The sequence below is a fragment of the Oncorhynchus gorbuscha genome, unplaced genomic scaffold (genome assembly GCF_021184085.1).
Source record: "Oncorhynchus gorbuscha isolate QuinsamMale2020 ecotype Even-year unplaced genomic scaffold, OgorEven_v1.0 Un_scaffold_7:::fragment_2:::debris, whole genome shotgun sequence".
Lineage (NCBI taxonomy): Eukaryota > Metazoa > Chordata > Actinopteri > Salmoniformes > Salmonidae > Oncorhynchus > Oncorhynchus gorbuscha.
This window is the reverse complement of record NW_025745508.1, coordinates 310012-322212: the sequence shown is the minus strand read 5'-3', so window position 1 is coordinate 322212 and position 12201 is coordinate 310012. Positions and strand designations below refer to the sequence as shown.

The 12201-nt window shown below is 44.1% G+C and overlaps 1 protein-coding gene across 1 annotated transcript; it reads right to left on the bottom strand.

Annotated features, from left to right (window-relative positions):
* Window positions 1–5462: 5462 nt before the first annotated feature.
* Window positions 5463–10373, bottom strand: LOC124019093 (oocyte zinc finger protein XlCOF7.1-like). The gene is made up of 3 exons (XM_046334455.1): window positions 9874–10373; window positions 9532–9662; window positions 5463–7326 (listed from the first exon to the last, which is right to left on the bottom strand). Exons 1-3 carry the CDS (start codon window positions 10142–10144, stop codon window positions 6103–6105), a joined length of 1626 nt encoding a protein of 541 aa, XP_046190411.1. The 5' UTR covers window positions 10145–10373; the 3' UTR covers window positions 5463–6102.
* Window positions 10374–12201: the final 1828 nt, after the last annotated feature.

Below are 12201 nucleotides of genomic sequence, written 5' to 3'. Positions count from 1 at the left end.
GGAAAAATTAAATTCTAACAGTTACTGTAGTTCATTTTTGTTTATTTGGCAAAATACGCTAAATTAAAAAGCACCCTATTTGTGGCCCAACTCCAGTTTTGGTGACATCATTCACAATGTTCCTGGCACTGTCTGTTTTGACAAGTAGAGGTGTAAAAAAATTGACCTGTTCCGAAATGAATCTGGGGCTTTCCCACCCGGACAAATATGCATACAGAGACCCATTCCCAACGGACCCGAGGATGACCAGTTCTGTATAGACGTGTTCAGATCTGAGTGAGGGAAGCAGCAGAAAAGTCCATTTGTAAGCTAGTTTATTAACTAGAGCTGATACAGTGCGAGGGAGAGCAGGTGGAGGAGAGGCTAGAAGGTGTTGTACTGTGAGGTGTGTATACCATGAGCGAGTGAAACTGGAACAAGGGAGAGGCATCAACAAACTGAGCTGACTTGCGCTAGTATATGAACTTCTAGCTTGTCATAGCTAGGTTATTTATCATCCAATATGATTTATTATTTAACTAGGAAAGTCAGTTTGAGAACAAATTCTAATTTACAATGACGGCCTACCGGGGAACAGTGGGTTAACTGCCTTGTTCAGGGGCAGAACAACAGATTTTTACCTTGTTACTGGGTCGAATCCCTGAGTTGACCTTCCGGTTACTGGCCCAATGCTCTAACTACTAGGCTACCTACCAAGTACCTGTCTTGACTGCATCAAACCGAGAAGCTAGTTGGCTAAAATAGCTAACTAAGTTAGCTAGCTGGGCTAATTGAGTCTGCATGCACTTTTTTCCTGTCTGTCAATAACAAATAACAACACCTCCATTCAGATGATTAAATAGCAGCCTACCTGTTGGGTCTTGTTCGTTTTAGCACATACATATACTCATTTAACATTTTATTCCATCATATTAATTCAATTTTCAATTTATTAGATCATCTCATTTGCTTACCCATACAAGGAGGCTCTATGACTGTAGTGGCACTTTGATGACTTGTGATTGGCCAACAACAAGCTACATCCGCCACTCTGCATAGGCTATTCGAGTTGAGCAGTGGAGAACATACTATTAACTTTTTATCCACAATCTCTGTCCATCGCACTTGTAAATGACTGTGAAGCCATTAGGCCTAATCTAAACAATTATTTTATAACAATGTTTTTTTAATGTATTAATTCGGGTTCACGGTGCGGACCGAACAGAGGTGTACAAAAACAAATCCATCACAGCCCTACTGGATTGTATAGCTGCCGTTTTACCTTTTTTAGTACATAATGTTTCCGCCATTAGTTCGTTTTCTGGACATCAGAACAGCGATTACGAGCCTTGATTTTGATTAAGATTTCTATTGCAATGAGTCAGCGGCGCGGGACAAATTGCTTACCCCTGACCAGGCCATATTCAAATCAAATCACATTTTATTGGTCACATACACATGGTTAGCAGATGTTATTGAGTGTAGCAAAATGCTTGTGCTTCTAGTTCTGACAAAGCGCAATATCAAACAAGTAATCTAATAATTCCACAACAACTACCTAATACACACAAATCTAAGTATATATTCATGAGCAATGACCGAGTGGCATAGGCAAGATGCAATAGATGGTATAAAATACAGTATACACATATGGGATGAGTAATGCAAGATATGTAAACATCATTATTAAAGTGGCATTATAAAGTGACTAGTGATCCATTTGTTAGAGTGGCCAATGATTTCAAGTCTGTATGTAGGCAGCAGCCTCTCTGTGTTTAGTGATGGCTGTTTAACAGTCTGATGGCCTTGAGATTTAAAGTAATTTTCAGTCTCTCTGTCCCAGCTTTGATGCACCTGTACTGACCTCGCCTTCTGGATGGTAGCGGGGTGAACAGGCAGTGGCCCGGGTGGTTGTTTTCCTTGATGATCCTTTTGGCCTTCCTGTGACATCGGGTTCTGTAGGGCAGGTAGTTTGTCCCTGGTGATGCATTGTGCAGACCGCAATGCCCTCTGGAGAGCCCTGCGGTTGTGGGCGGTGCAGTTTCCGTACCAGGCGGTGATACAGCCCGACAGGATGCTCTCAATTGTGCATCTGTAAAAGTTTTTCTAAGTGACAAGACAATTTTCTTCAGCCTCCTAAGGTTGAAGAGGAGCTGTTGCGCCTTCACCACACTGTCTGTGTGGATGGACCATTTCAGATTGTCCGTGATGTGTATGCCGAGGAACTTAAAACTTTCCACCTTCTCCACTACTATCCCGTCGATGTGGATAGGGGGTGCTCCCTCTGCTGTTTCCTGAAGTCCACGATCATCTCCTTTGTTTTGTTGACGTTGAGTGAGAGGTTGGTTTCCTGACACCACACTCAGAGTACTCTCACCTCCTCCCTGTGTCGGCTGTCTCGTCATTGTTGGTGATCAAGCCAACTACTGTTGTGTTGTCTGCAAACTTGATGATCGAGTTGGAGGCATGCATTGCCATGCAGTCATGGGTGAACAGGGAGTACAGGAGGGTGCTGAGCACACACCCTTGTGGGGCCCCAGAGTTGAGGATCAGCAGAGTGGAGATGTTTCCTACCTTCACCACCTGGGGGCGGCCTGTCTGGTAGTCCAGGATCCAATTGCACAGGGTGGGGTTGAGACCCAGGGCCTCAAGCTTAATGATGTGCTTGGAGGGTACCATGGTGTTGAATGTTGAGCTGTAGTCAATGAACAGCATTCTTACATAGGTATTCCTCTTGTCCAGATGGGAGAGGGCAGTGTGGAGTGTGATGGCGATTGCATCGTCTGTGGACCTATTGAGGCGGTATGCAAGTTGCAGTGGGTCTAGGTGGCAGGTAAGGTGGAGGTGATATGATCCTTGACTAGTCTCTCAAAGCACTTCATGACGACAGAAGTGAGTGCCACGGGGCGATAGTCATTCAGTTCAGTTACCTCTGCCTTCTTGGGTACAGGAACAATGGTGGCCATCTTGAAGCATGTGAAGACAGCAGACTGGGATAGGGAGAGATTGAATATGTCTGTAAACACACGAGCCAGCTGGTCTGCGCATGCTTTAAGGACGCGGCTGGGGAAGCCGTCTGGGCCGGCAGCCTTGCGAGGGTTAACATGTTTAAATGTCTTACTCACGTCGGCCATGGAGAAGGAGAGCCCGCTGTCCTTGGTTAGTGGGCACTGTGTCGGTGGCACTGTGATATCCTCAAAGCGGGCAAAGGTGTTTCGTTTGTCTGGAAGCAAGACGTTGGTGTCAGTGACGTGGCTGATTTTCTTTTTGTTGACAGTGATTGTCTGTAGACCCTGCGACATACATCTTGTGTCTGAGCCGTTGAATTGCGACTCCACTTTGTCCCTATACTGACATTTCACTAGTTTGATTGCCTTGCGGAGGGAATAACTACACTGTTTGTATTCAGCCATATTCCCGGTCATCTTTCCATGGTTAAATGCGTAGGTTCACGCTTTCAGTTTTGCACAAATCCATGGTTTCTGGTTAGGGTAGGTTTTAATAGTCACAATGGGTACAACATCTCCTATGCACTTCCTTATAAACTCAATCACAGAATCAGCATTTAAATCAATATTATTCTCTGAGGCTTCCTGGAACATGTCCCAGTCCGCGTGATCAACACATGCATTGATTGCTGTTTGGGGTTTTAGGCTGGGTTTCTGTACAGCACTTTGAGATATCAGCTGATGTACTAAGGGCTATATAAATAAAATTTGAATTTGAATCAAAACAATCTTGAAGTGTGGATTCCGATTGGTCAGACCAGCGTTGAATGGTCCTTGTCACGGGTAAATCCGGTTTGAGTTCTGCCTATAGGAGAGGAGAAGCAAAATGGAGTCGTAGTCAGATTTGCCAAATGGGGGGCCTTGTATGCATCCCAGAAGTAAGAGTAGCAGTGATCCAGTGTTTTGCCAGCCCGGGTACTACAATCAATATGCTGATAGGATTTAGATAGCCTTGTTCTCAAATTTGCTTTATTAAAGTCCCCAGCTACAATAAATGCATCATCAGGATATATGGTTTCCAGTTTGCATAGAGTCCAGTGGAGATCCTTGAGCGCCGTCGTGGTATCGGCTTGAGGGGGGATATACACAGCTGTGACAATAACCGACGAGAATTATCTTGGGAGATAATACGGTCGGCATTTGATTGTAAGAAATTCTAGGTCAGGTGAACAGAAGGACTTGAGTTCCTGTATGTTGTTACAATTACACCAATCATACACCCCCGCCCTTCTTCTTCCTGGAGAGATGTTAATTCCTGTCGGAGCGACGCACAAAGAATCCTGGTGGCTGTACCGACTCCGACAGCATGTCCACAGAGAGCCATATTTCCATGAAACAGAGACTGCGAGGAGAAAGAGGCGGCGGTGAAAGCGAGGCTGAGCTAGAATACCACATGATAAGCTGTAGAACGTACTATTTACTAAGAGAATTTCCATCTGTATTTTTTGTAGCTGTCTAAGTACAAACCGACGCAAACTGTATAGGGCCATAAGCAAACAAGAAAATACAACAAAAAAAACTCCTACTGGCCGGTGATTTTAATGCAGTGAAACTGAATTCCGTTTTACCTCATTTCTACCAGCATGTCACCTGTGCAACTAAAGGCGAAAAAAACTCTAGATCAGCTTTACTCCACACACAGAAACGCATCAAAACTCGACCTCACCCTCCATTTGGCAAATCTGACCATAACGCTATCCTCATGATTCCTGCTTACAAGCAAAAACTCAAATGGGAAGTACCAGTGCAAGTGGTCCGATGAAGCGGATGCTATCCTACAGGACTGTTTGAAGAGTTTACCACTTTACCGCTTCATTAATAAGTGAACCAACGATGTCGTCCCCACAATGACCGTACGTACGTATCCCAACCAGAAAGGTAGGCAACAACAAATTCGCCACACTGATCTCAACACGGGGGCCCCTCGGGGGGCGTGCTTAGTCCCCTCCTTTACCCCGTTCACCCACAACTGCCGTGCACTACTCCAACATCCTCATTAAGTTTGCTGACGACACGACGGTGACCTATAGGGAGGAGGTCATAGACCTGGTAGTGTCGTGCAAGGATAACAGTCCCTCTCTCAACGTTGGCAAGACAAAGGAGCTGATCGTGGACTATAGGAAACAGATTGCAGAGCAAGCCCTCCTTCACATCAATGGGGCTGTAGTGGAGCAGGTCAAGAGCTTCAAGTTCTTTGGTGTCCAAATCACAAAGGATCTATCGTGGTCCAAACACACCAACACAGTTGTGAAGGGGGCACGGCAATGCCTCTTCACCCTAAGGAGGCTGAAAAGATTTGGCATGGGCCCTCAGTTCTACACCATCAAGAGCATCTTGACTGGCTGCATCACCGCTTGGTCAACTGGTATTATGTTTTTAGAAATGATTACAAATGAATGAAAAATGAAAAGCTTAAATGTCTTGAGTCAATAGGTATTCAACCATTTTGTTATGGCCTAAATAAGTTCACGACAAAATAAAATGTGCTTAACAAGTCACACAATAAGTTGCATGGACACTGTGTGCAATATTAGTGTTTAACATGATTTTTAAAGGACTACCCCATCTCTGTACCCCACACATACCATTTTTTTGTAAGACCTAGTACCTATCTATATATACAAAGCTACCTCAGTTACCTCGTATCCCTGCACATCGACTTGGTACTGGCACTCCCCGTATATTGCCATGTTGTTTTAACTCATTGTTATTCTCTGTCTTTTTTACTCTTATTACTTTCTATTTTTCTTCATTTTTCTCATTAACTCGTCATTGTCAGAAAAGGACCCGTAAGTAAGTATTTCACTGTTAGTCTATACCTGTTGTTTACGAAGCATGTGACAAATACAATTAGCTTTTACTTTCTAGGCTTATATATGCCTTATAAATCACACAATGTCTGGATGCAATATTCTACCCAGGAATATTCAACACCGAAATATGTTACTCCCGTTACTCCAAACGCGTCTGTCGATCTTTTCTGCGGACAACAATGAAAATGAATCTTTGCCTTCAATGCAGGGTTTGATCTAAACGTCAGAAGCTGTAGAGTAGAACGGTTACTTTCTATGTTATAGAGTGGAATGTTTTTTCTGCTGGTGTATCCTGAGGTAGCTCAGTGCGTACAAGCTAACAGCTTTTCTCCCATGTGGACCTTCAGGTGCATCTTCAGCTGGTCCTGGCGGGAGAACCTCTTCTCACACTGGGGGCAGCTGTAGGGTTTCTCCCCTGTGTGAACCCTCTGGTGCCTCTTCAGGTGGCCAGCCTGGGCGAAGCGCATATGACACTGGGTACAGCTGAAGGGTTTCACCCCTGTGTGGACCCTCTGGTGCCTCTTCAGGTCACCAGCCTGGGCAAAGCGCATATGACACTGGGTACACCTGAAGCGTTTCTCCCCTGTGTGGATCCTCTGGTGGATCTTCACTTTTTGGGGGCAGCTGAAGCCTTTGCTACAGAACATGCAGAGGAACCGTTTCTCTTTACTATTGCCTGATGTGGCTCCCCCTCCCTGAGTCTGGGCTCTAGCCCTGTCGTTTGAGTTCAATACGTGATCAAAAAGGCAGTTGTGTGAATCCGAAGGCCCCATCGATGAGGACACTAAGTCGCGATCTCTGAGAGCGAGTAAAGGGGAGTGGGTCATGACATTTGGATTAGTTTCTAAGCATTCCCTGTAATCTAAGAAATCTCTGCCCTGTGAGTGTCCGTCTCTTAGGTCACTATCTGTATTCCACGTTGGAGAAATGTCGCCCTCCACTTTCACAGTCACTTCATCTACGACCAAACCCTCCCCTTTCTTATCTAAGCACCTTTCGGAGTATACACTACTACTGTACTGGTTCCAGTCCCCTCTAGACAGATCATTCTGGGTCTCTAAACCCAAGGGCATGTTGCAAGGGTCCATCTCTGTAGTGTAAGAACAAGACGGATTATTGCCAGTCTCTAATGCGTCACCTGAGTCCCGATGGGAATGAGCCGTCCTCGGGCTTGGGTTACCGTAAAGTAAATATTCTGAGCCAGGAGCAGGAGGACAGCCCAGTGGCCCCGGCCCCAGTCTCTCTGGGTCTGATCTGTGGTCAGATCCTGTGTGTAAGAGCCTTTGTGTTAAAGTCTCGGTGTCTGACTTGACGATGGCATTCAGCGTTCCATTGACCTCTGTGATGCTGCGTTGGGTCCTGGGCTGCACGGCGGTCGCGTGGTCCTCCATGGCAACAAGGGGCGCAACTACAGCCGCTGCTCCAGTCTGGATGTCTCTGCTGTGTCGTGGGTCCACCTCTCCTTCAGACCTTTCCTGCTTGACCAGAGATGATCCTCCAGGACCTGCCGCCTCTACATCTGCAGACTGACAAGAAGAGAGAGGGTTATTACCGGTATATGGGTTGAATTGGATAACAACGTCATAGGGAAGTCTCACAAGCTCCGTTATGGCAGATAAATGAGGATGTACCACAGAGATAGCGGACTCAGGTGCCCAAAATCCTGTTTTAGCATGGGCAAAGCCATTGAGGACTTACACCGTTTTGAAGCAGTCAACTCAGTGGGACTTTCTGTGGGTTAAGGAAGGATCACATAATTCGAGTCAGGTCATCAGGAAGGATCTTTGATCAGCCAATTAATTATACTTGTGAGTAAATGCAGGTTCCAGTAAATCATCAACATTGACTTTATACCTGCTCAAGCAACAGTCTCTAGGCGGCAGTGAGCACCCTTTCAGTTCGTTTGCCATCTCATAGAAGTAGGAGAAAAATAAAATGTACTACTTCAAAATTGAGATTGTCATCATCGTCTCAATGGCCCATGCTTTCACAGACGCCACAATGAGAGATATACTCTCTTTATAAAAGTATTCACATGCCTTGACCTTTTCCACATTTTGTTTGTTCCAGCCTGAATTTAAAATGGATTACATTTAGATTTTTTTGTTGTCACTGGCCAACAGACAATATAATGTCAAAGAGGAATCATGTTTCCGCCATATTTTTTATTTATTTTTACAAATAAATAAAAAAAGAAAAGCTGAAATGTCCTGAGTCAATACGTATTAAATCCCTTTGTTATGGCAAGTCTAAATAAGATCAGGGTTAAAAATGTGCTTAACAAGTCACATTATAAGTTGAATGGACTCAATCTGTGTGCAATAATAGGCCTTAATGTGATTTTTTAAACTACTACCTCATCTCTGTACTCCACACATACAATTTTCTGTAATGTCTCTCAGTTGAGCATTGCATTTCAAACACAAATTCAATCACAAAGACCAGGGAGATTTTCCATTGCCTTGCAAAGAAGGGCACCTATTGGTAGATGGGTTGACATATTTTTTTAAAGCAGGCATTGAATATCCCTTTGAGCATGGTGAAGTTATTAATTACACTTGGGATGGTGTCTCAATACACAGAGTCACTACAAAGATACAGGCATTCTTCCTAACGCAGTTGCCGGAGAAGGAGGAAACTGCTCAGGGATGACTTTAAAACAGTGACAGAGTTTAATGGCTGTGATGGATCAACAACATTGTAGTTACTCCACAATACTAACCTAATTGACAGAGAGAAAAGAAGGAAGCCTGTACAGAATTAAACAAATCCTAAAAATGCATCCTGTTTGCAACAAGGCACTAAAGTAATGCTGCAAAACATGTGGCAAAGCAATAAACGTTTTGTCCTGAAAACAAAGTATTATGTTTGGGGCAAATCCAATACAACACATTACTGAGTACCATTCTCCATATTTTCAAGCATAGTGGTTATGGGTTATTCAAGCATAGTGGTATGGGTTATTCAAGCATAGTGGTATGGGTTATTCAAGCATAGTGGTATGGGTTATTCAAGCATAGTGGTATGGGTTATTCAAGCATAGAGTTATGGGTTATTCAAGCATAGTGTTATGGGTATGCTTGTAAACGTTAAGCACGGGGGAGTTTAAGATTTTAAAAAATGAACGGAAAGGAGCTAAGCACAGGCAAAATCCTAGCAGAAAACCTGGTTCAGTCTGCTTTTAACCAGACACTGGAAGAAGAATTCACCTTTCAGCAGGGCAATAACCTAAAACACAATGCCAAATATACACTGTAGTTGCTACCAAGAAGACAATGAAGGTTCCTAAGTGGCCGAGCTACAGATTACTTAAATCTCCTTTAAAATATATGGCAAGACCTGAAAATGAATGTCTAGCAATGATAAACAATGAATTTCACAAAGCTTTCAAAAAAACATTTAAAGAATAATGGGCAAAGGTTGCACAATCCAGGTGTGGAAAGCAGAGACATACCCAGAAAGACTCACTCACAGCTGTAATCGCTGCCAAAGGTGATTCTATAAATTGTGTCAGGAATCTGAATACTTATCTAAATGAGATATTTATGTATATCATTTTCAATACATTTGCTAACATTTCTTAAAACATGTTTTCACTTTGTCATTATAAGGTATTGTGTGCAGATGGGTGGGGGAAAAAGCAATTTAATCTATTTTAAATTAAGGGTATAACACAAAATGTGTAATAAGTCAAGGGGTATGAAATATTTCTGACACACTATTACACTAACCTCTATCACGATAACATGCTGGGTTGAGGTTCCTCTCCCCTCATCAACGGTGATTGGCTGGTTATCTCTCCATGTATTGTGTCCCACTGGCTTCCCAAAGCTCCTGTAGGCTCCAGTGAGATGTCCTTCACCTGAGAGTGAGATTGTGGGGAAAGAGGTGGTTAGGTAGGTGAGCTATCGTCAATGACACAACCGTCTATTGTACACCACTGACACTGTCTAGAATTGTCAATGATGTAAGGTAACACTTTTCATAACTTCTTGCAAGATAGCTATGTAATCAGAGGAATTATTGCATTACTATCCAAACACACGAGCAGAGGGGAACGGGACAAAATGTACCTCTTGCCATTCCTCTGTATCGGTCGAGGATCTTGACACTTCTGGGACGACTGGCGAGGAGGCGCTCTCGCATTGTTCTCTCTGTGCGCTCCCGTGACACCTTCAGTTCTAGTAGTTGTTGTTTCCTCCGCAATGCGACGATTTCTTTCTGTCTTTGACTTATTTCCAAACGAAACACTGCATAGTCGTCGTCTACGAGTTTACAGATCTCTGCCACGGCTGCATTCGCTAGCACCTCCATGATGGAGGCTATTTGCGTGTGAAAAATCATAACGTTACAGTTAGCTAACGTCAGCAGCGTTACCTATATAACATATATCAACCAAGCTCTGTCTCCAACACAAATTAAACACTACCTGGGGTAAGTATGTGATGCTGTACAGTTAAACGAGTCATATTTTGAGGTCCAGGGTGTTATTACACGTCTAAATAACAATGTTAACGAGGAAATTGTTCTTTGTCACTGTTCACTTCCGTTTACACTGAAGAGAAACGATCTTATTGGTGTGAGTCATAGGTCAAAGGGTGTGGTGGAATTAAAAAAGTTTGCGCGCTGGTCTTTTAAATACGGTACTGCTTATTACTTTACACATCAATTATCCTATGATCATTATCTTTTAAGCTCGTGTTTAGAAAGAACAGTGTGTTAGTAAGAGTATAAAATAAAATTACTTTATTTCTTTATTCAGCTCAGTAAGGTAAATATTAAACTCCTTGTTCTAGCTTAGGTTAACGGTCTCTGTAAAAACAGGTATTTACACAATCCTGTTTCAAATGACAATTTAACAGAGGGTTATGTGGTTAATTACACTTTTACCCCAAGACACTTCACATGATAACTATAATATGTCAGCCAAAGAATGGTTCCATCTGAACATCTCAGCCACACTGCTACAATTTCTCCCCATTGTGGACCTGTCTGAAAGTAACTCAGAAAGGAGAAGCTCTTGTAACATAAATTGCACTTGATTTGCCTCCTTGGTGTGAACGATCTGGTGCCTCTTCACATAGTTCGCCTCAGTGAAGCGCCTCCCACACGTGAGGCAGTTGTACGGCTTATTCGCGTCCGACCTAACATTCACCCTCCCACGTTGTGACCCAATGACACCAGATGAGGTAGAGCAGGAGCCACTACCCTCAGGGGGTTAGTCTTTGAGCTCCCTCCTTGACCTCTAGCCATTGTTTGGGTGTTGTTAGGATTGTGTGTTGTGATATAGACTAGGTACCTCTTGTGGTGAACGCCCATCCTTACACGATCTGTATTGGTGGGGTAAAAATAGGGTCCAACTCGAGGCTTTTTACAGACTCAGTCACTAGGCATTAGATGAGACCCTGAAGGAGAAGAGACTTCCTGATAGACTACCACTAGGGTGTCTCCCACCACTCTCTGTGAAGGCTGAAGCCCAGGGTGACCTGCCCTGTTCATCATGGATACTGTGGTGTTTGTATCATAGAGATGTTTCTGTCAGCCCCAGGTGTTGATTAGATGAGTTTATTAGTCACATGCACAGGTGTAATTTGTGTAACAGCAGGGTACGGAGACATTTTTAAGCTCCGAGCTCCAACAGTGCAGGTAAAAAAAAGTGGATGAAACGATAATAAAAAATAACAATATACATATTTACAACCACAACAATGATAAATGTCCATTGGGGGGTGGGGGCAGGGTAAATGTCAGTTGGGGGGGAGAAGAGTGCCCATGGGGGGGCAGCGGGTAGGAGGTCCGGGTGGGCGGGTAGCTGTCTAGAGGTGATTATTCAGCAGCCTGATGATCTGGGTGTAGAAGCTATAGGCCAGTCGAACAGGTTTTGCAGTACTGAGTGATGGAAGCGGGGGAGAACAGGCAGTTGCTCTGGTGGCTGGGGTCCCTGATGATCTTCTTGGCCTTCCTGCGACACCTGGTGTTTTAGGTGTCCTGAAGGACAGGCAGTGTGAACCCAATGTTATGTTCAAATGAAGGTACCACCTTCTGTAGAGCCTTGCGGACAGCGGCGGTGGAGTTGCCATACCAGGCTGTGATGCAGCTCGACAGTGTGCTCTCAATGGTGCTCTTGTAGAACACTGTGAGGACCCTCGGGGACAGGCATCAAGCCTCCTGAGGTTGAAGACTCGCAGTCTTGCCTTCTTCACCACAGTGTCTGTGTGGTTTGACCATTTCAGCTCCTTGGAGATGTGTACGCCGAGGAACTTAAATGTTTTTTTCCCTTCTCCATGGCAGTCCCGTTGATGAGGAAGGGGGGCATCCAGCCTGGTTCCTCCTGGTTTGCTGATTTTTAGGGAGAGGTTATTTACCTGGCACCACACCATCAGAGTGCCTACCTCCTCTCT